A 20,587-nucleotide genomic window follows, 5' to 3' on the forward strand; every position below is an offset into this window, starting at 1 on the left:
ACACAAAACGGCTCTTTGTTGAACACGCAAAGATCCCAGAAGATAAGATCCACGAACACCTCGAAGAAGCTGTAAGTTGCTCACCGCCCGACCTCTCAAACTCACACTCACATTTCCTCCCCTGGACTTTCTCAAACCCGACTTCCTCAGCATCGTCAACGTAATACTAACCCGCGGCCTCTCTCTCTTCAGCGCAAAAAGGCATGGAACGACTGTCCCTACCCATGGATAGGCCTCTGGCTCTTCCTCAAGCTACAACTCCGCAACAACAAGGAATTCGACGAAGCCGTACGGCGTACGCAACGAGGCGAGAAACTCCTCGACTTTGGATGGGCCGTTGGACAGGATCTACGTAGTCTGGTGCGTCTACCTTATCCTTCCCTTCCATTTGTCCTTCTTTTTTTTATCTCTCCTGCCTGACCTCTTACACTCTACGCACCTTCACCACCAACCCCATAGAAAGCCATGTAATATCATCAAACCATCCTGGCCATCAACCAACTTACATACAACTTCCCAGGTCCACGCAGGTTCACCCCCACAATCCCTCCACGGAACAGACCTAACCCCCTCCTTCTCCCCCGCCGGCAAACACCTCTTCAACGACCCTCACACCCCAATAGCCTTCCTCCGCGCAAACGCCCTCAACCCTCCCCTCCACCTGGCGGAACAACTTCTCCATCATAACCGCAAACCACGTCCAGCACTGCTTCAGCCTACAAGACCAGGAAACCTACGCCGCCTTCCTGCTAGCTCTACTCTCGGGAAAACCAAACAACCTAATCTTCGGCCGCACGGCGGGCTCGACGGAAGGCGAGGCGCGGAGGGAGGAGATGCACAAGGGCCAGACAAGGGCCAGAGGCTGTATAGGCACACGGAAGCGAGACTTGTCGCGTTTTGGACGAGGGTGGCGGCGCAACATTGGAGGAGGGTGAGGGTTGAGACGTGGGTTGATGAGGTTCCTGCTTTCCAGCTAAGGGGCGAGGAGATGGAGAGGTGCGAACCTGTCAAGAATCTCATGTATTCGATTCGGTTTGAGTGGGGTGTTATGACAGGGGTGCGGCACGCGTCAAGATTACGCAAAGCCCAAAGTTATTCACCCTCGTGTGCTTTAACTATGCGACATCTACAAGTGTGACACAAGCGAAGAGGACGCAGTTCAGAGGTACCATGCTAGGTTATTAATGCAGTCTATATATATACCATTAAACGCGTGTCGTGTTCGGATCCAAAAATCAACAAAGTTCAAACTGCTTTTGATCGGGCCCAGGGTGTCTTCTCTGCATCATCCGCGTGGAAACTCTCAAAGCGTCTAACTAATTTGAATACAGTCCCCAGTAGGAGTTATTAGTTTTCGCAACGTCGAATCATTTACTTGGTCCTTACAGGTAAGGCGATTTTGGCTTTGTCGCTTTGCTCTTCAGCCGCATCCATGTACAAGTCAATCAGACAACCGGCAGACCACGCCTGTGTTGGGCACTGTTGTTTGTTAGCAAATGGGCCACTGTCTACAACAAGAAACAACTTACAGAATCGGGGCAATCTTCGCCATCCTTCTGCGTCAGTTCCGCGAGTCCGGCCCAGACGCTTTCTCGGATCATCTGCTTGCAGCCCATGAGTCTCCGCGTGACTTGCTGGAAGGCCTCGATGCGTCCAGCCTGGTCGCCTCTTCTGGCGAGGTCAAACTTGAGCAGGGCACGGAGGAAGAAACCAGTAGGCCAGAGCCATTCCGGACCCTGGTGGTAGTTTCGTCCCTTGCTGGTGGCGAAGTCCTCACTGTCTTCGCTGTTGCGGTAGTACGGCCTGTAGTTGAGATCGGCGGGGTCGAGAGTTGCCATGCCTGTAGGCCCACGGATGGACTTGTCGGCTACCAAGAGAGCGTGCAGCGCATGCGCGGGATCGAAGAGCTCAGGTGCCGCGCACATGGCGATGGGGAAGTTGGCACGCAGCTGGTAGTCTTCGTACTCCTTGCCAGACTTATACAAGTCCTTGTAGATACCACGGCGATTAATGACCTGCGGGTTGACATCGTACTTGGCGTCTTCCTCAGAAGAAAGAGGAACCCAGTAGCATCGCTCAAAGTTGTCACGAATCAGGTTGGCCCACTCTCTGTGAGAAATCGTCGACTCGTCTGCCTTCTTCACGGACGAATACTGGTACTTGCCTTGCTGGTTGAGCGACGCCACCCACTTCAGAGTGCTGTATAGGAGACCAGTAATCTCAATGGCAGCACCGTCACGGGGTGTGCCGGGAACACCCTTTGAGCCAGCCTTTTCGCTTTCGCCCATCTTGTCCATCCATGTACCGCAGTTATTCTGGTTACCGCCAAAGATGATGCCAGTGTCCCAGTCTGTCTTGATGGAAATGTTGAAGCCATTGTCACTCATCTGCGAGTCGATCGAGGGACCAGCATTGGCCTCACGGAAGGACATGCCAGATGCGTGTCTCTGCAGCGCTTCCTGGATGATGTCCTCGATGGTGCTCTCCTGGGAATAGGTGCGGGAGTCATCGACATCGAACCAGGTGTCGTCGTAAGGCAGGAAGCGTCTCTTGACCTTCTCCTGGAGCAGATCCAATCCATTGGGTGCGAACTTGGTGTAGTCTTGGATGCACTGAAGGAAGAACCAGATGGAGTCGCGAGAGTTGTAACGCGGTAAAGCTCCGCTGCTGAGCAGGTTGGGAATCATGCCGTGCTTTAGAACGCTGGCAAAGGCAAGGATGTGCTCCTTTGCTTCGTCGAAACGGCCGGTGCCAAGGTAAAGACCACGCAAGGAGATGAAGACGTCACGTCCCCAGCATCTCGCCCACTCGACGGCAAAATGAGGCAGACCGGCAGCCAACGATGGGACCAGCTTCTTGGGCCACAAAGAGCCGGATTTGACCAGGCCAGTCTCTTGCACGCTGACCATGGCGAGACTTTGGAGGAACCATTGTCCTTCGCGAACGTTGTCGTTCATGAGTTCAAGTCCACGCTCCCAAGAGGCAGTGTACAAGGTGCGCAGAACGAGGCCAAAGTATCTCGGCAGCAAGAAGCTGGGGATCTTGCGAATAGCATCAAACCGCTCCTTGAGCCAGACGGCGGGCTTCTCAAGGTTCTCAAAGTCGGGAGTCTTGCTGATGCGCTCCAGGCGTCCGACAATGTAATCCAGAGCCCATTGGCCGTCACGGAGATTCTGGCACAGAGGATGAGCAAGGTTGTTGTCCCGGATGATATCCTTCAGAAGACTCCACCATCCCTGAAGACCGGCATAAACGAGCTTGCCGTAGCCGGGAATCTCGTAGCAGCCATCGTTGCCATCGCTTCCATCACGTTCCTCGGCCTCACATCGGTAAAGCAAGAAGTTGAGATCCACCAGGTTCAGGTTCTCAACCGCGGACCTAGCTCCCGAAGTGACGTAGTTGTCGAGACCAGATGAGTGCTCAGCTGCCGGGATCCATGTCTCGAAAAGAGCAATGCTGCCAGGAGGGAACTTGTCGCGCACAGTAATAATGGTATCGTCGCCCTTGACTTCCATGCGAACGCCGGGGACATCTACGACGCGGCTAGGCAGGCCACGCAGCAGCTTCTTGTCGTCCAAGGCCTCCTTGCGAGCCTCATCGCTTGCATCCACCTCAAGCATCCAGCTGCCAAGATGACGGGCTTTGGTGCCTCCAAGGTGTACCGCGTTGAAAGCGCCATTGCCGTTGCCGTAGCCAGGGAAAGCAGTGTGGGCAATCAGGAAGTATCCCTTTCTCGACTCAGGGTGTACTCTGTGTACGGTGATGTACTGATCCTCATGATGAATGTGAGTCTCGTCGTATCCGTCCTTGCCCATGAGGGTGTGGATCTGGTTCAAGAGCTTCTTGATGCCACCAATGCCGTTTCCGCCGCCACCAATCTTAACAGGCTTGGAGGATGACTCAGACGTGTACAGCCTAGTCTCGTTGACGAGGTCAACAAGTTTGGGGTAGATCTCATCATAACCCATGACACTGCCAGTTGCACTAGCGCACATGTTGACCAGAGCAGCGTTCGGGAGGGTATCGCGTGCATCACGCTTCTGAGCCGGGGTCTCGTTGTCATGAGTGCAGTCCATGAAGAGGGCCTGAACTGGTACAGGCTTGATCCTCCGGATGATCTCTCGCGAGGACGGGCTGCTCCCGTTGAGCAGGTCGCTGCCTTCGTTGGCCGGGCTCATAGGGCTCATTGGAGACTTGGGGTCTGCCTTTGAAATCTCGTCAACCTCGAAGCTTCCAATGGGACGACCGCCGTGCTTATGAACCAGGCGACTGAGCTCTCCGGTGCTCCATGCTTGCATGGCCTCACGGATCAAAGCACTCAGACCCAGCCTCTTCACGAAGACGTAGTCCATCTCCTCGGAACCAGAGAACAGCTCTGCCACGACATACAAATCCGGTCGGACTCGGCGTGCCTCGTCCAGAATGTGCTCGGCAACATGGATTGGCGTAGAGTGGCAGTTGTCAATGCGGAAACCGGCAAAGTACTTGGCGAGCATACGGGCATACTTGGTCATGAACTCCCACAGGAAAGGACTGTCTGAGGGGCCCTTGCCGTAGCGGAGCTTCACGCAGTCGCCCCAGACAATGACCTCGCGCCTCAAGTATACGCGAGAATCCGGACCGGCGTTGTCGACCAGGGCGTTGCCGCCCCAAACCCAACCGTTGTTGACCAAGACATTCTCTTCGGGCTTGTTCTTGGCCGTTGTGTCGTTCTTGGGCAGGCGAGTGAAGTATGTCTCGATGAGAGGGAACTCCTTGTTGATGGGGCCCATACGCGGGCCATGCTCATCAAGTCGGCAGTACTTGATACGGTTGAAAAGCTGCTGCAGGATCTCGCTAAGCTCGTTGTCATACTCTTTGTAGAACGGCAGGTTGATCTCGTCGAGAATAGACACCAGCTTTGACTTGGCTGCCGCCTTTGTCGGGCCGCTACCCTCTTCACCCTCGTATCGTCCAAAGATGGTAGACAGAAGACCAGAAGCCACCTTGGGATCGACCTTTCTCCTGAACCTCTCGCCCATGCGGTCACCGCCCTGGAGGCCGTTCTTGATGAGGAAGTCGGCCTGGTCTTTGAGAGATGCGTCTTTCAGTCCCGTCACATTTGCGTCGCCAGTGGTGTCTTGCGGCAGGGTGGTGCTGCCAGCCACCCAAGCCTCCAAGCCCGCCTCAACGTCGCGCTCGACGTCAATGGCATAGTATTCCCAGAGGCGAATCTCAGAGATCACCTGCTTCTTGATGGCGTCCATAATCTTGATGAGGTCATCGTCGCTCTTCACCTCGGTGGGAAGTCCAAGCTTCTCAAGGTTCTCGCTAAGCTCCAGCAGCTTCGAGTCCAGCAGCCACGCCGACTCTAGCCAAGGTGCCGTGACCAAGTTGTATCCGGCATCCGGGTGGTCTTGCAGCCATGCGGTGTTGTGTGCCGTGTGATTGAGGACAATGTCGGTCAAACTAAGGAGGGAATACTGCTTTTCTAAGCTCTCCACCAAGCCCTTAATGTCTTTCTCTCCGGCAGGGAAGCATTCGGGATCCCAGCCCAATTGATCGTACAAGCTGTATGGGGAATTGGAAGCACCGCGAACCTGCAGCGGGGTGAAGTGAATCATGTTGTAACCGCGATCGCTAATACCGCGAAGATGCTTTTCCCAGTCGCCTGGGTATTTGCCCATAAACTTGCTAATGACTGAGAAGATGGACAGAGCGGGCAATGGCAGCGGGCGGCCATCGAGACTGAGACGCGGGGCGACATCGATGTAGTAGAGGGGCGTCTTTTTGTTGGTGGCGCCGGTCTGAGGAGTTGAGTCGAGCTCCTCTTCAAGCTCTGGCAGCTCGGCATAGGTGGTGTAGAAGGCGTAGGCGCCAGCCTGGAAGATGGGGATGGAGATTTCAATTGTCCGATTGAAGTCAGGCTTCAGTCTAGAAAACGCATAAGTCGCAAGCTACACACACAAATATACGCCAGAAATTGGACAATGGCAATTAGGAGCAGTGGAGGCCGCAGAGGAAGCTTACTTGAACTCGCGAAACTGATCTCTGTGAAACTCGGCGCCCTGCTCTGGAATGTTGACCCACAGACTGCCATGGCGACAGATGGACGAGGTACCCTCGATTGCAAAGCGAATTGTTACAGGATCGTTTGTCTTTGGGGCGAGATAGATGTATTCGCCAGCGACCTGAGGCGAGCCATCGTCGTTGAGGGGGAGGAGGTATACTTCGTTGGATACCATGGTTTTCGGGACCATTTGCGTAGGTTGTAGGAGGCAGCTTTCGTGCCCCGCGGACAGATCGGCGACGTGGGTATCAATGAGGGCGAGGTCGAGGACGGGGCCTGGGGACGACGGGCAGCAAGCTGTGGCCGTGGACCATGAACCTTGGGCGTGGATGGGGCCTGTAGACGACCTGGACGTGGGAGAGAGCGCACTGGCTTATGCGGAGACGATTCCGGCCAGAAAAAGAATGGGCCGGTTGCTGGGGTTTGGGCGAGGGTGAAGCCGCAGCTAGATGGAGCGAGTGGCAATTGCAGGTGCAATTGATTGAGAGGCGACGGAGATGGAGGAGAAACAACTCGACGGTAGGATGAGCTGGCCGTGGGCCTCGAGGATAAACGGGCTGCTGTAAGAGATGGGATAGGCAAAGGTGATAGGAAGAGAAGAAGTTTGGAGAGTGTGTGTGGGAGAGAAGGAGGAGGAAAGAAAAACACGGCCGAGGACGGTGACGATATGACGGACTGGGCCAGAAAGAGAGACAGCACCATCAGCTTACCTTAGCTCAGGTACCTGGCCTCACCTTCCCAACAGCTTCCAGCCTGGCCGGTCTTGTCATGTACCTTAATTACTTCTCACCTTGTACCAAAGTACGGCAAGTAAGATCAGGAAGGGCAAGACATGGCGGGGTTTCGCATTGCTCCTTTGCCCTGCCCTGCCCTGCCTCGTTTTCTTTCCTAGGCCAAAGTAGCAAGGCTCACCTAAGAAATTCCAAGAGCTCAGCAAAGCAGCAGAAGATCCAACGGCAATCCAGGCCAATCCAAGGTACGGAAAGCAAAGCAAGGTGCCGGGGGCTGCGGAAGCTCTGGTCAAAATGCGATGAAGAGCGCTGGGATTCCATGTATCCCGTGTTAATGCTAGGAGCTCTGCTAGGCTAAGGTATCTCGCCTACTTCTCACCAACACAGCTACAAGGAAAGGAAGATTGGACGAGATGCAAGCTGCCTCACCTCATCTTGAGGTATTCACCCAGCCATGTTTTTTTTTTTTCCCTAGCACATATGCCAATCTCGCCAAATGCAAGAGCTTCCAATGTCAGTCAGTTCAGGAAGCCAAAGGACGAAGAAAAAAAGTCTCCAGTGCTCCATTGAACAGAGGCTCGAACGGCAGGCGGGGGGCGGGGCAACCATGTATCTCTCCACCAGCAGCATGCGGAGAAGGTACATTCATGGATGTCATCGCCTGCAGCAAACCCGCAATTGTCAAAGCTGCCAAAATTAAAAAAAAATTGACGGGCACGGCAAACATGGGAATGTTTGGCAGCGCCCGAACCGGATATAGCTTGGGCGGGGACAGCTCAGAGGCTCGCACGCTTGGTGGGGTCTCCCATGCTGCTCTAGACGCCCTAGCGGAGTTTGGTCTTAGCGCTGCGCCGGTCGTGGGCCGTCATCGCGATCCTCGAGATTCCAGACCGCTGTCGACACTGAGAATTCCCACTCTTTGGGTGCTTCTCGGATCGCGATGCAGAGAGACTGATGTGAGTTGGCCAGTGAAAAGCCAGCCAATGTGCCTGTGGCCCAGTGCGGCGAGTGTCCCATATCGTGTGCGCAACAAACTTGAGCGGTAACCGGGGGTTTTAATGTCGCATGCCGGGGATGGACACTCGGACTGAGGCGAGACTGGGAGAGTACGGCAGGCCGCAGCAGAGATGAAAGACCAGACCAGGCCAGACCATACCGGGATCAAGGCATAGAGAGGAGTTCGACAGCTGTAATGCATGCCCAATCTTTCTTGGAGTATCATCGTCGTACCTATCCCAACGGTTTGTAATGTCAAAGTTTGTCTTATCGATATGCCGTCTCAGGTCATCGCAAAGATGGATACTGAAGATGTTTTCTGCATGGCCTGCCGGCGGTGGCCTCTACCTGATTTGGCTTGAAGCATTCGGCTGGCACTGGCAGTGAGGCTCGCTCGTATGAGGGTGCCGGGAATCCTTTGGGCGACCATGATCTGACTCGGAAGCTGTGCGATTCTCGGCGCATGCTGCGGACCACGTCGATGTGCACCGACTAAGGCAGGCCCTAGCATGATCTGATGCGTCTGGCATGCCATATCTCGTTGAAGACCTTCGTGTTCCTGTTTATTGTCTTCCCTTTCCTCGGCTTCTATTACTAAGGTAGAGTAAAGGAAAAGAGATGTGGATAGCAATGAAGAAATTGGAAGAAGAAAAAAAAAAGATGGAAGACTAGAATCAGAAAGAGCTCCATCCCAGCACTCGAAAGAAAGTGACGTCACCAGCTATCCCTCCGCATCAGCTCTAGCGGCTCGCCTTGCTGCACAGACGCGGTTTCATGCCCCTCCTTCCTTTCTCTTTCCCTGCCATCTTGCACCTTCCTTGCTCTTTCCGGAAAGATAGCTCCAGCTCAGCTTCCAACGCACAATCGGCAACCACCACCCTTCCGCTTGCCCTCGCTGGTGCTTTCCTCTTCCCGTTCTCCTGAGGTATCAGCAGCCTGTCACACCCTCCCGTTTCCTGGTTTTGCTCTCACTGATCAGCAACCAGCGTTCCTCGTACCTGCCTTCCATGTGCCTCGTGCCACCCCAATTGACTTTCCGTGCCTGAATATCACCCGTCGCAACGCGACATCGCATTCTTCATTTCCCGTTCTTCACCCCCATTATCCGAACTCTCCAAAATGAGTACCTATTTCTTCTAAACTCATCCTTCTTCTGACTGACTCCTCCCACTGGTCCACGTCTTTACTCTTTTGCAGATGCTATGTAGCCGACACCGCTTTTTTCATCCCCATGTTCATTTCTCCCGCCATGACGTATCCCATGCAAGACGCACTTAGTGCTCATCTCTCATATGAGTCTAGCCTTTCCGCCCCCTGTACCCAGAGATAGCCTCACCGTGCCCATGTGGGAGATAGCCCAGGCTACCAGAGTGGCTTGGCCAGGCTTGTTCACAACGTGGCTGGACAATATCTATGGTGTTCTTCGCTCTCATCGCGCCGCGCTGTCCAATAGCAGTTGACCACTTCAGGTCTCAGACTTGTCATTGTAAGGGAAGCTGGTCTCATCCTTTGTCGTAAGCGACTCTGACCAAGGTCCTGTACCATCAGCAGCAGTCTCCTCCAACTCCATCCTGATATCATTAATTCGCCAAAGCCGCGAGAAGCTTAGATGCATACCTTGAGTGAAGGAGTCTTAAGAATTACTCGCTCACACAGTTTGACTTGCAACTATATGATGAATAGTGATAGTGCCAGACCATCGAAACATCCGGCTGCTGAAGCAGTCTCGACTCGGGCCAGAGTTCTGAGTGACAGGGTCTTCTTCGTCATCCATCTTACCTATGGCCTGTTTGAAGGCAAGTAGAGGGGGCGCAACATACTGGAGTATACTACCTGTCTAAATGCGAATATCTATCAATGATTTGAGGTGTCACGAGACGGGTATCACCGACTCTGGCCTTCGGCATTGCCTAAAGCTAGTGATCCGCCGCCACTTTTCAGACGGCACATAAAGCGAAGTACTGTAAATTGAATCTCTATGGAGTCCTGTGACCGTGAACTTCCAATCGTGTGACTCATTGATAGTCAAGAATGCTACGCAGAGATCATCCTGTTGATATGACGAGCCTGCACCCGCCCCGTGCAAAGTGGCTCAATGCATTCGCATCAAAGCCATAAGTCAGTGTATTTTCATGGCCCAACAGTGAGGCGTTGAATTCACGTCTACTTGATACTCACTGGAAATCGGATACTGAATCAAGGGAGCTCGCATCACGTTCGGAACCAGCAGTGAGGCGGACCTCTCCGGGTTTTCACCACGGCGAGAACCGCATACTTACACGAGCAGTAAGTGCGACTGCCTCACAACCTATCAACATGTCTGAACACAGCGTGTCCGTCTAAGTCCTCTGCGAGCGCTGCCTAGCTACTATTCAACTCAGAAAATGACCCAACGGCAGCGCTGCTCCTTACGATAGGCCATGGATCAACGCCTCATAGCCACGTAATCTTGAAGTATTTGAGGTGATGGGAAATCGTCATCAATTCAGGAAGAAGATAGCTCGCAATTATTCATCAACAGGCTGGTGCGAGGCTACCATGAACAGAGTCTCATGATGATTGACATGGGATCGAAGTTCTCTCGGAGCCAAGTCCGTGGAATCCAAGGGCCCGGCATGCAGGTAACCTGATTGTCTTTGCAGGATAATCTGGCCGAAACATTATGTTGTGGTAGTGAATCTTAGAGGAGAGGAGAGAGAAGGAGGGTCACGAGTCTGCAATGTCTCAAAATTGTCATCAACGGGAAATGCTGTCCAAGAAGCAATGATCCTGATAATGGGCACTTCGCATAAACTCAAGTGGAACGGTTCAGAAGTACGCGTTCAGCTTCAATGTTCTGGAACTCAAGTCAAGGCCGGGTGAAAGAAGACCGAGATATCACGGGCCAGGTTTGCCCGCTATACATAATGATAGCAGGACGCATGTGGCGCTGCAGTAAGGTCTCATTATGCAGTTCAGACCCGTGGCCACGATACCAGGGACGTGGACAAAGTTTCCCTAGAGTATTCGTATTGGGCAGTACCACTGATCGAAGTCAATGGGACATCTTGATTGCTCCGAGTTCGATGAATGGGTTTCTGCCTAGCGTCTCCCGGCTCGGGCATACCTGCTCATCCATGTAGCAACAGCTTTGAGCGCCTGGAAGACTGACTAGCCTGCATACTCCATCAAGCTATAAGCAAAGGAGTGCCTTGCTGCATGAACGGCTGCTCCCCCGGGAGTATATCTGCTTCGGAAAGACAGACAACGATGTACGTTGATCGTGAACATGGTATTTATTCCATGCTTTCTAGAATACATCTGTAGCTTCACTCTTTACCTATTGTCGTTCCAGGAGTGGAAGGCTGTTGAGCCATAAAGCATTCCAGCCTGAGAGACGTGTGGACCTCTATTTCACGCTGCCAGATGTCATACAAGCCTCGAGAACCGACTGTTGAACAATGATTATGTCAAAGGAATCTAGCACATGTCGGCCACCGCGGGGATCGTCACTCGGCCGCAGATGTTCCAGAGACAACAACAGCAGGACCATGCCACTTTGAGGAAAGGCGGCAAAATCATATGTCACTCGGGAAGAAGGGGCAATTGAGTTCAGCGACGACGTCCCGGGATTAGGTGGCGAACGGGGTGTAGTAGACGGGATGTATGGCGTCTGCCGCGGCGCGGGCACAACCGCACGCCGCGTTGCCGCGACATCTCGTGATGGTGCCAATGAGGAAACAACAGAGACATTTGAGGAAACCCGAGCTTCGTTGACATGAACCCGCGTGGCCCCATGCGACGATCGGCATCGTGGGCTAACGATTTACCCCCGCGGTCGGGATTCAGGGACGCCGTCCGCCACACGACGTCGACAGGTGAAGAAGCGAAAGGGAAAAGACGAGCTGGCATTTTGGCATGTGATTTCCCATCTATGGATCCTGGCTGGCAGTGGGGGGCGAAGTGGGAGGACTGGAGTGCCAATGGTGCATTGCATCTAATCTTGGATCGGTTTTATTTGTTTGGGTTCCCACCCAAGAGTGAATCCACTTTTGGACACGAACATTGGAACAGTGGACATGGGGACGCGGAGGCAGAGGGGACAATTGATAGGGACGGTGGGGTGAAAAGCAATTTGTTGACGTTTTTGTTTTTTGTCTTGTGACAGCCGAGCTATGGACTCGATGGGGAGACCATGATGGAGACGATGGGGACTGATAGAGGGAAGTTGACTCGCTGTTTTCACGATACAAACAAAACGTGCAAATGTCAGGCTCACGGGCCCCGACTTGCCTCGGCCAGGGCCGGAGGAGGCGGAGTGTCCGGCCGAGGCTCCCCGGTGGTCAGGAACCTTCGTCCGCCCGGGCCAACTCAGCACTCAGCTCGGTCCTGCCTGCCCAAGAAGTTTGAACAGACAGCGAGTGCTAAAGATGGACCAACCAGAAAAAAATAGGGAAGGGGCCCGCCGACTCGGCCTCAACCCCCTGGCATTTCGTTGAGCGACTATACCTGATTAGGAAAGCGGTCACGGCTGCTGCCACGACCCTGGTGGTCTGGATGTGCGTCATGCTGGTTCTCAACACTGCCGCCGGGCAGGAGCACCCCAGTACCTTAGGTACTAAGGTAGGTAGGTAGCTACCTTAGTGTAGAGTTGAGCTGACTGCGGATTCTGGCTGCAATTGGTCGCAGCTTCCCTCACAGGACGGGGATGGAACTGGGGTTACTTGCGGCGGTACTTGTGGTGGCAGGAGCAAACCGACACCAAAATGCAACAAAAGTAAGTGCAGTGGGCGCTGGTGGATTCCCGGAAAGATTCAAAGACACTGTGACTGAAGTGGGCAACCGGGATAGCTGGAGACAGACAGGGGGAGAGGAAAGATGGAGGGGCAAAACCACATGCTGAGCTGCACCCTTTTTTTTTTCTGCCATCTGCTGCTCACTGCTAATCAACTGCTTTTTGTTGCTGCTGCTGCTGCCGCGCTTCCATTCGACTCGTGACCGCCGAGTGACCCCTCCGTGAACCAAGACAAGACACGACACGCACGACACACACCGAAAGAAGAGCCGATGCCGATAGGTAGCTGTCTGGACCCTCCCTTACCGTAGCTGTCTTACCTGAACTTCCCGGCTTTACCCTTCCTCCACTTGACCTACCTTACCCTTGGGCCTTACCGTATCGTACTCCATACCTTACGGATACTTCCTCCAAGGTCCCGGGCACTACTTATTAAGATAACCTTCACCCCCTCCTTTTTGCCGCGTTTCCTACCTTACCCTCTTGCTCCACTGTGCCTCATGCTTTTCAGACTGCGTCCTGTTGTTTCCATCGCTAGAAGCAGCTTTCCTCTACGACGATTCAACTCCACATCCGCAATGGCTTCCCTCGGCGTAGAGAAGAAGCACAAGGTGACCGTCGTGGGCTCCGGTAACTGGTGAGCTAGCACCTCTCATACACCCCCATATCTCATATCGCGACCCCCATAGCTTCCTCACCCATAGCTTCTACCGCACCGACTAGATGAACAGACACTAACGTAACCCAACTCAGGGGCTCAACCATTTCCAAGATCGTCGCCGAAAACACAAAGGCCTTCCCCGACCTCTTCGAAGAAGATGTGCACATGTGGGTGTACGAGGAGGACGTCACCCTCGACTCGACATCGCCTTACTACGATGCCTCCGTAGGCGAGAAGCCCCAAAAGTTGACCACCGTCATCAACAAATACCACGAAAACACAAAATACCTGCCCGGTATCAAGCTCCCTCACAACATCATCGCGAACCCCTCTCTGCAGGACGCCGTCAAGGACTCCACCATCCTCATCTTCAACCTCCCCCACCAGTTTATCGGCAATGTCTGCAAGCAGCTCAACGGCCACATTCTGCCCTTTGCTCGTGGCATCTCCTGCATCAAGGGTGTCAACGTCTCCGACGACGGCGTCTCCCTCTTCTCCGAATGGATCGGTGACGGCCTCGGCATCTACTGCGGTGCCCTCTCCGGTGCCAACATTGCCTCCGAAATCGCCGCCGAGAAGTGGTCCGAGACCACCGTCGCCTACGACCCCCCGCCCATGGATAACTCGCGCGCCCCGACCCCGCGTGCCACCTCCCCGAACCCCAACGCCAACGGCGGCAACGGCCTCGCGCCCCTGACACCCGTCGACATGCAGCACAAGGACGCTCGCGGCCGCACCTCCAAGACGAAGCTCACCGCCGTGCCCGCCGAGTACCCGCCCCTGGACCACCAGATCTTCAAGCACCTCTTCCACCGCCCCTACTTTCACGTTCGCATGGTCTCCGACGTCGCGGGTGTCTCCCTGGGTGGCGCCCTGAAGAACATTGTCGCGCTTGCTGCCGGCTTCGTTGACGGCCGCGGCTGGGGTGACAACGCCAAGGCCGCCATCATGCGCGTGGGCCTGCTGGAGATGGTCAACTTTGGAAAGGAATTCTTTGGCCAGACGGTGCACACGGGGACGTTCACCGAGGAGTCGGCCGGCGTGGCGGATCTGATTACCTCGTGCAGCGGTGGCAGAAACTTCAAGTGCGCCAGGATGGCTGTGGCCGAGGGTTTGAGCGTGCAGGAAATTGAGAAGCGCGAATTGAACGGTCAGCTGCTTCAGGGTACGAGCACGGCGCAGGAGGTCAACAGCTTTTTGAAGGCGAGGGGCCAGGAGAAGCACTACCCTCTCTTCACTGCCGTGCACGGCATTCTCGAGGGACGATACAGCGTCGACGATATCCCGACCTTGGTGTCCGCTTCGGAGAACTGAGGTCTACGTGGAGGGAGTCTGAATATCAAAAAGAGGCATGTGGATAATACGGAACATCATTGATCGTGACGGAAAGAGGTCCGACGGCACACTGGTGTGTGCGAGTATGTGGTAGAGGCCCGGAGTATTGGGTTTGTTATCGGTTTTTGGAAAGACGTATGTTGATATCCCTGGATCATTTACCGCAGTGGCATGGTGTGAAGGAACGGATCTAGACAGGTTAAGCAATGACGCACATTGTTCTGGTCAATCTTGTGGTTCGTGAGATATCCTACGCGCTACCAAGTGAATCATCCGTCCTTCATCCTTGATATACGCCCCCAAGTCCATTCCCGTCACCAGCCAGCAGGCGCCCGTCTAGGTCGACAGGTCAGGTCAAACTGGCTGGGTGGTGGAGTGGTTCGTGGTCGACGATTAAATTTCCTACGCCAACCAGCCTACTCGACGACAGGCTTAGCGAGTACCCGAGTTCGAATCCCAGTATGAGCACCCAGAATAATCGACAAGAGATGTAGCCACACCGGTGGTGAACTCTTTTTGCTTTTTCAATCTAGTTACATTATCGTATAACGTCCTCCTCGTTGTCTGATGGAGCGGTACAAGCTAAGCCCAGATTCCTCGAGATGTGATTCTCTGTATATATATCCCTTACATATATGCATATCTCCGTACCCTTCCAGTACTATCCTCAGACGACATTCTCAGTCCATATTCTCGAGTAATCCCATCTTCTCCTCATCACCACGCCCAACACGTCCACTCCACGACCTCGCCCTCACCCAACCCCTTTTCTCGTCACCCTCCTCCTCCTCCTCCTGCGTCCTCTCCCCATCCCCAAAAGCAGGCCTCAGCACAGCATCGTACGCCATCCAAAGCAAATTAAACACAACCCCCAACGTAACCCCCAACCAAACGGGCACTTTCCCCTCCTTGTTGGCCACTTTCTTGTTCAGCGCGAAGAACACGAGCAACACGGGGAGGAAGAGCGCCTTGAGCAGCCACTGCGCCAGCTTCTGCCGCGGCGAGGTCGGGGTGTAAGGGACGAGGGAGTTGAGCCAGCGCTGGTAGTCGTCGGGCAGCTCGTGCTCCGCCGCGCCGGAGGTGATGAGGTTCAGGTACCGGGGGGAGGGCTGCGCGTAGGTGGGGTCGGGGCGGCGGGTTGGGCGGAGGAACCGGTAGTACCATTTCTTGCGGGGGTCTGTTGGGGTTTTGTCGTCGTCGTCGGTGGTGGTGGTATAGGTATGGGGTGAGGTGGCGTGGTCGGGCTCCTCGGGGTCGGCGTCCGGGATGGACGGGGAGAAGAGCGTGTGCGCGAGGAACGGGCGGGGGATATCGATGGGCGGCTTCTCGGGGACGGAGACGCGGGGCGGGAGCGGGATGCAGGGGGTCAGGATGTCCTTGTAGGAGGAGCCGCCTCCCTCCGTCGCGACGATTGTGGCGTAGTCTTGGGGCGTGACTTCGTAGACTACGCCGATGAGGCCCTTGTCCCAGCCCAGGTCTGTCGTCGCGGTGTTGTTGTCGCTCCTCGTCTGCTTCGAACCGGCGGACGGAGGCGGTAGCGGCGGCACGGGCGGGAATTTGGGAGGATCGCTCGGGTCCGGGAGGTTGGGGATCTTCCGGGGCGCCGAGTTGGCGAAGCAGGGTTCCGTGTAGGGCAGGCCCGGGAGGTCGAAGACGAGGGAGAGGCCCGGGGCGGAGACGTTTACTTGGGAGATTGGGCGGATGCCGCGGGCGCCTAGGAAGGTTTCTGCGCTTAGGTTGGAGCCGTAGGCTAGGTAGAGGACTGATGTCTGTTCTGCGGCGATGGCGACGGCGGTGGGGTGGGAAGATGCATCGTTGCTGGGTGAGTCTGGGGAAGCTGCCGCTGCCGCGAGGCGGGAGGAGGATGTGCGCGGGATGCTTTTGATGGAAGGGTAAGACTTCTTTGACGGAGCGGAGGAGGTCGAGAGGGTGGCGAGGTCTTTTAGGCGGCGGAGGAGGCAGATTGGTTCTTGGGGGAGTGAGGTTGTCATTGTTCCCCGTGCTTTAGCGTCGAGTTGCGACGGACGAGGTTGAAGATGTTGTAGAAGGCGAAGCTCGGTCGGTCGTTTTTTCCCCCTGTGTTTAGGCGTCGGAGCTGGTGTGGACCAGGCGTTCTTGTAGGGGGACGAGCTCGAGCGCAAGCTCAGGCTGTAGATAAGAAGTAGGTAGCGAGACCCAAAAACCTGGGATGATGCCAGAAAAGTTTGAAGAGTGATGAAGATGGGATGTTGAAGCGGGAAGGGAAATGCTGAAACTGATGAGTTGCGCCAGGGTACTAGCTAGTTGTGGGTGGGCGCGGGAGACTTTTTGTGTCGCCCCGGGTGTCTCTGACGTTCGGACTTTGGGGTTTGGATGACGACGCTTTGAGGGAGGTCCCCGGCCTACCTTACCTTACAATGTAAGTATGTAGGTACCTTATCTTCACCTTAGTGTCAAGTAGCATTCGCTGCGGGCGCGCCGGGGGAGCGGCGGACGGAGAATGCGCGCGCGTCGGAGTTGGAGGGGTTGGCTTATGTAAACCCGGGCGGTGGGATGCGGGATTGGCGGGGGTGAGCTGCGGGATCATTTTCAGGCCATCGTTCACTAACTTGCACCTATCAAACATGGTGAGCTGATGGAATTTGAAGCTGGTCTAACAAGGCGGTATAGTGTGTTGTGAAGATCATGTGCAAATAATTCAGTTCCTCACATGAAATTGGAAATGCCATGGCTCTTGAATCTACACTACTTTGCAGAGAGCGGGCCATAACGCATGTGCTGCATCTCTTGGATCATCGTGTTCGCGAACCTCAACTGTAAAAGTGAATATCCAAGAGACCGGGACAACATCGCAAACCTCTAGATAGGTATCGTCAATTCACTCTGCCCATGTCTACACATCGTCTTCACGAGACTGGAAGATATATCCCATGCGCGATGTGGAGAGCTTGTGGGACGTCTACAAACAACCAATTGAAACAAGATGGTGACATATCTCTTGTCCTCCAGGCTTGGATACAAATCAAGGACATCACTTCCAGTGGGCCATCCGCAACGTTGCCTGCAAAGACGATATGTTGGTATCACTGTTTGACTCTTTATTCTTTGTCTTCTGACATGTGGCTACCCACTGATCGCGAATCCAAACCACCTAATGTTGATCCCACTCGATGCTCGCAGGGAATCGCTATCATAACTTGGTCATTGCTATTCAGAACCTTCCCTCCGGGTCAAGAAGGTTTCGAAAGTCGGTAACGAGCATCATATCGTTGCCTTCGTCATAATCGCCCTCGACTTTAATCTGATCCATAGCATTCTCGTCTCCGTCCCCTGTCGCGAGTGCAGCCTTAGCCGCAGCCGGGACCCCATTACCGTTGCCATTCCTGTGATCGCCGTGGCCCCTTCCAAGTTCGTCCTTCCCCTCGACCGCCCGCGACACGGACGCGTACTTCTTCGGCACGAGGTACTTATCCATGGCGCCCGCCTGCACGTTCCTCTTTGGCGTGGTGCCCTTTTCAAAGTAGAACCTCTGAATCACGTGCTGCGGGATGTTGGACTCGGGCTCCCACGTCGGATTCATGGACGAGGGCCAGTTGCCCTTCCACCGGACCTGGAAGAAGCGGCCTAGTTTCTTGCCGCTGCGGCGGGAGACGCGGTCTTCGAAGCCTTCGATGCGGAGGACTTCGTAGACTTGTTCGTCTTCGTCTTCTTCTTCGTCATCATCTTGTGTTGCTGTTGGTGCTGCTGCCGTTCCGGTTTTCCGCGCGGTGTGAAGTTTGCTTGTGGTGGGTTTGGAGTTTGTGGCTACGGTCTTGCTGCCTGTTGTTGTTGCCGGGGGTGCTGAGGCGGTTTGTGGTAGGGGTGCTTGGTGTGGTGCTCGTGAGGTTGGTGCGATGTGCGGTTTTGGGCCCGGTATCTTGGGTATTGGTATAGGCGTCGTAGAGATGGGTTGTTCTATTGACTGAACTGGTTGCGAGGGCGTTAGTTGGGAGTAGGAGGAGGATTTAGACGCCGCGAGGGAGATCGTCCAGGGGGTCGTGTTTTGTATCAAAGGCGTGGTTCCCGGCTTCGGTATCGGCGTATGAGTCCAGCTTGTATCTGCGCCTGTTCCGTTCTGTGTCGAAATAAACACCGGGGGCGCCGTCGCTGGCGGTGGAAGCATAGTACTGGCTTTGGGTGTAGGTGTTTGCACCTTTGGCGAGGACGATTGCTGGGGCGTGGAAGGGGGATCTCGTATTGAGAGGAGGGACCGCTTCGGCGGTTGCTGTGTCTTTGCTACCCGCGGAGCCGTGGGCGTGGATGTGTGGTTCGCAGAGGCCGGGGGTATCGGCGGGAAGATGGGTGTCTCCCGAGGCCGGCCACTACTTCCCTGGAGACCCGGCGCCGGCGGTTGTGGTAGCGGCGGCAGGGCCGGTGAGCTGGTGGCGCCTCTGGACGAGTCAAAAGGCGTGCTCCGGCTGCTGGTGTCCGTCTCGATTCCCGGCATGAACCGCGAGAAGGCCGGTCTCGGTGACCCGGTCCTTTGTTTCTTGGTCGGGGGTTCTAAGCCCGCGGGTAAACTACTCTGTTCGCCAGAGTCGTATGAGTCCTCCGTCAGAAGCAACGGTGTTGTTGTTCCGGTTCCGTTGAGCTGCCTGAAAATGGCCTCATCGTCGGCCTCGTCATCGGCCGCGTTTTCCATCTCGACGTCCACGTCCGCTTCCGCTTCCGTGTCGAGCTCCCTGAATTCATCCACCAAGGCGCTCTTGGACGGCGTAGAAAGCGAAGGCGCATTCTTCCTCGGCCTGCCCCGTTTCTTCTTCTCTCCGTCCACGGCGGGTGGTGGTGTCCTCAACTCCGCCGCGACATGCTTCCTCTTCCGGCCCCTCTTCGCCCCCTTTCCACCCTTCTCACCCGATATCGCGACGCCTCTCTCCCTCGCCACAACCTCCTCAACAGCGCGCACATTCTCCGCCTCCTCCAGCCGGCGCTCTTCCTCATCCCGCTCCTCGGCTCTTGCAGCGCACCACTCTTCGTACGCCATGGGCGAAACGTAGTCGCATATCTGCTCGGCGTCAACCACGACCCGCGCGGCCGGCAGGTCCGTCCATCCCACCACGTACTGAAGGCGCTTCTTACCGTCGTCAGAGAGCGCGGGCGGGACAAAGAACTCGTCGCGGATGTAGGCCGTCGAGTCGCGGGGAGGAGCGAGGGTTATCGGGCGCAAAGGCGGTCCGGAGCCGCGTTTATAGCGGCGGTAGGTCGGGAGGTCTTCGAGGACCACGGCGAGCTTGCGCGGCTCGGTTTCGGGGTTCTTTCGGGGCGGCTGGGGTTGCCGGCTCGGTATTGAGGATGTGGAAGATGTGGTGGTATTGTTGGTCGTGGCGGCGCCGTTGCTGATGTCGGCCGGGGTGGGGGGTTGACCACCGAACCAGACGAGTTTCTTTGAAGGTCGCGACATGGTTTTCTTGCTCCTTTCGGAGAAGTCCACCATGTCACGCCTGACACCTTTCTTGTGATTCTGTTGGACGAAACGGCGTGGCGGCAGGTCGGGCAAGGCTTCGGTAGGATTGTCCGTCGTCTAAGGTAGGTACCTGTGGGTTGGGGATCGGCCTTCGTGTTCGTCTCGTGTCGTGTCGCGGTTTCCGCTAGTAAAGACAACACTTCTATTCTCGACAACGACGCTGGCTAGGGACGTCAGAAAAATACGATAGCAATTGACGAATGACATTCGTATCACGAAATTAAGTACCTGATTTTTGCGCGTGGTCTGCCAATACCTGCGCTGTTTCGTGGCAGCGGCGCCGGTTGGGTGCAAGAGGGAGGAAACTTAGAAGCCTTAGTTCTTTAATTAACTTTTTCTCCACCAGCACAGCCGCTACGAATTACAAGACTCGTCAGAACTAAGATAACTACTATCACTCTTAGGTTACATATAGAATCTTATTATAAATCTACTAATACCACAATTAACCTTATTATTTTTTTTAATAATATCCAAAGTAGTATTTAAAGTATTAAAATAAGTATTAAATGCATTAAATTTAGAGTAGTTAATTATCTCTAGCTTAGTATTAAAATCT

General features: G+C 54.9%; 4 protein-coding genes across 4 annotated transcripts; 1 reads left to right on the top strand and 3 right to left on the bottom strand.

Moving 5' to 3' along the window:
- Nucleotides 1-1,173: 1,173 nt before the first annotated feature.
- HER10_EVM0012605 (glycogen debranching enzyme) lies at nt 1,174-6,762 on the bottom strand. Its single transcript, XM_035481998.1, has 3 exons — nt 6,010-6,762; nt 1,530-5,913; nt 1,174-1,479 (listed from the first exon to the last, which is right to left on the bottom strand). Exons 1-3 carry the CDS (start codon nt 6,237-6,239, stop codon nt 1,372-1,374), a joined length of 4,722 nt encoding a protein of 1,573 aa, XP_035331065.1. The 5' UTR covers nt 6,240-6,762; the 3' UTR covers nt 1,174-1,371.
- Nucleotides 6,763-12,611: 5,849 nt separating this feature from the next.
- On the top strand, nt 12,612-16,829 carry HER10_EVM0000101 (glycerol-3-phosphate dehydrogenase). The gene is made up of 2 exons (XM_035469896.1): nt 12,612-13,187; nt 13,304-16,829. The coding sequence occupies exons 1-2, from the start codon at nt 13,051-13,053 to the stop codon at nt 14,523-14,525; spliced, it is 1,359 nt and encodes a 452-aa protein (XP_035330338.1). The 5' UTR covers nt 12,612-13,050; the 3' UTR covers nt 14,526-16,829.
- On the bottom strand, nt 15,227-16,537 carry HER10_EVM0012634 (gliotoxin biosynthesis protein GliK; the record flags this gene model as incomplete). Its single annotated transcript, XM_035482027.1, has 2 exons — nt 15,227-15,371; nt 15,435-16,537. 2 exons carry the CDS (start codon nt 16,535-16,537, stop codon nt 15,227-15,229), a joined length of 1,248 nt encoding a protein of 415 aa, XP_035331069.1.
- A 907-nt stretch (nt 16,830-17,736) lies between the features above and the next one.
- HER10_EVM0001065 (chromo domain-containing protein) lies at nt 17,737-20,299 on the bottom strand (the record flags this gene model as incomplete). The annotated part of the gene is made up of 1 exon (XM_035470826.1): nt 17,737-20,299. The coding sequence occupies exon 1, from the start codon at nt 19,996-19,998 to the stop codon at nt 17,737-17,739; it is 2,262 nt and encodes a 753-aa protein (XP_035330399.1). The 5' UTR covers nt 19,999-20,299.
- Nucleotides 20,300-20,587: the final 288 nt, after the last annotated feature.

This window comes from Colletotrichum scovillei (genome assembly GCF_011075155.1).
Source record: "Colletotrichum scovillei strain TJNH1 chromosome Unknown Contig00008, whole genome shotgun sequence".
In the NCBI taxonomy this organism is placed as follows: domain Eukaryota; kingdom Fungi; phylum Ascomycota; class Sordariomycetes; order Glomerellales; family Glomerellaceae; genus Colletotrichum; species Colletotrichum scovillei.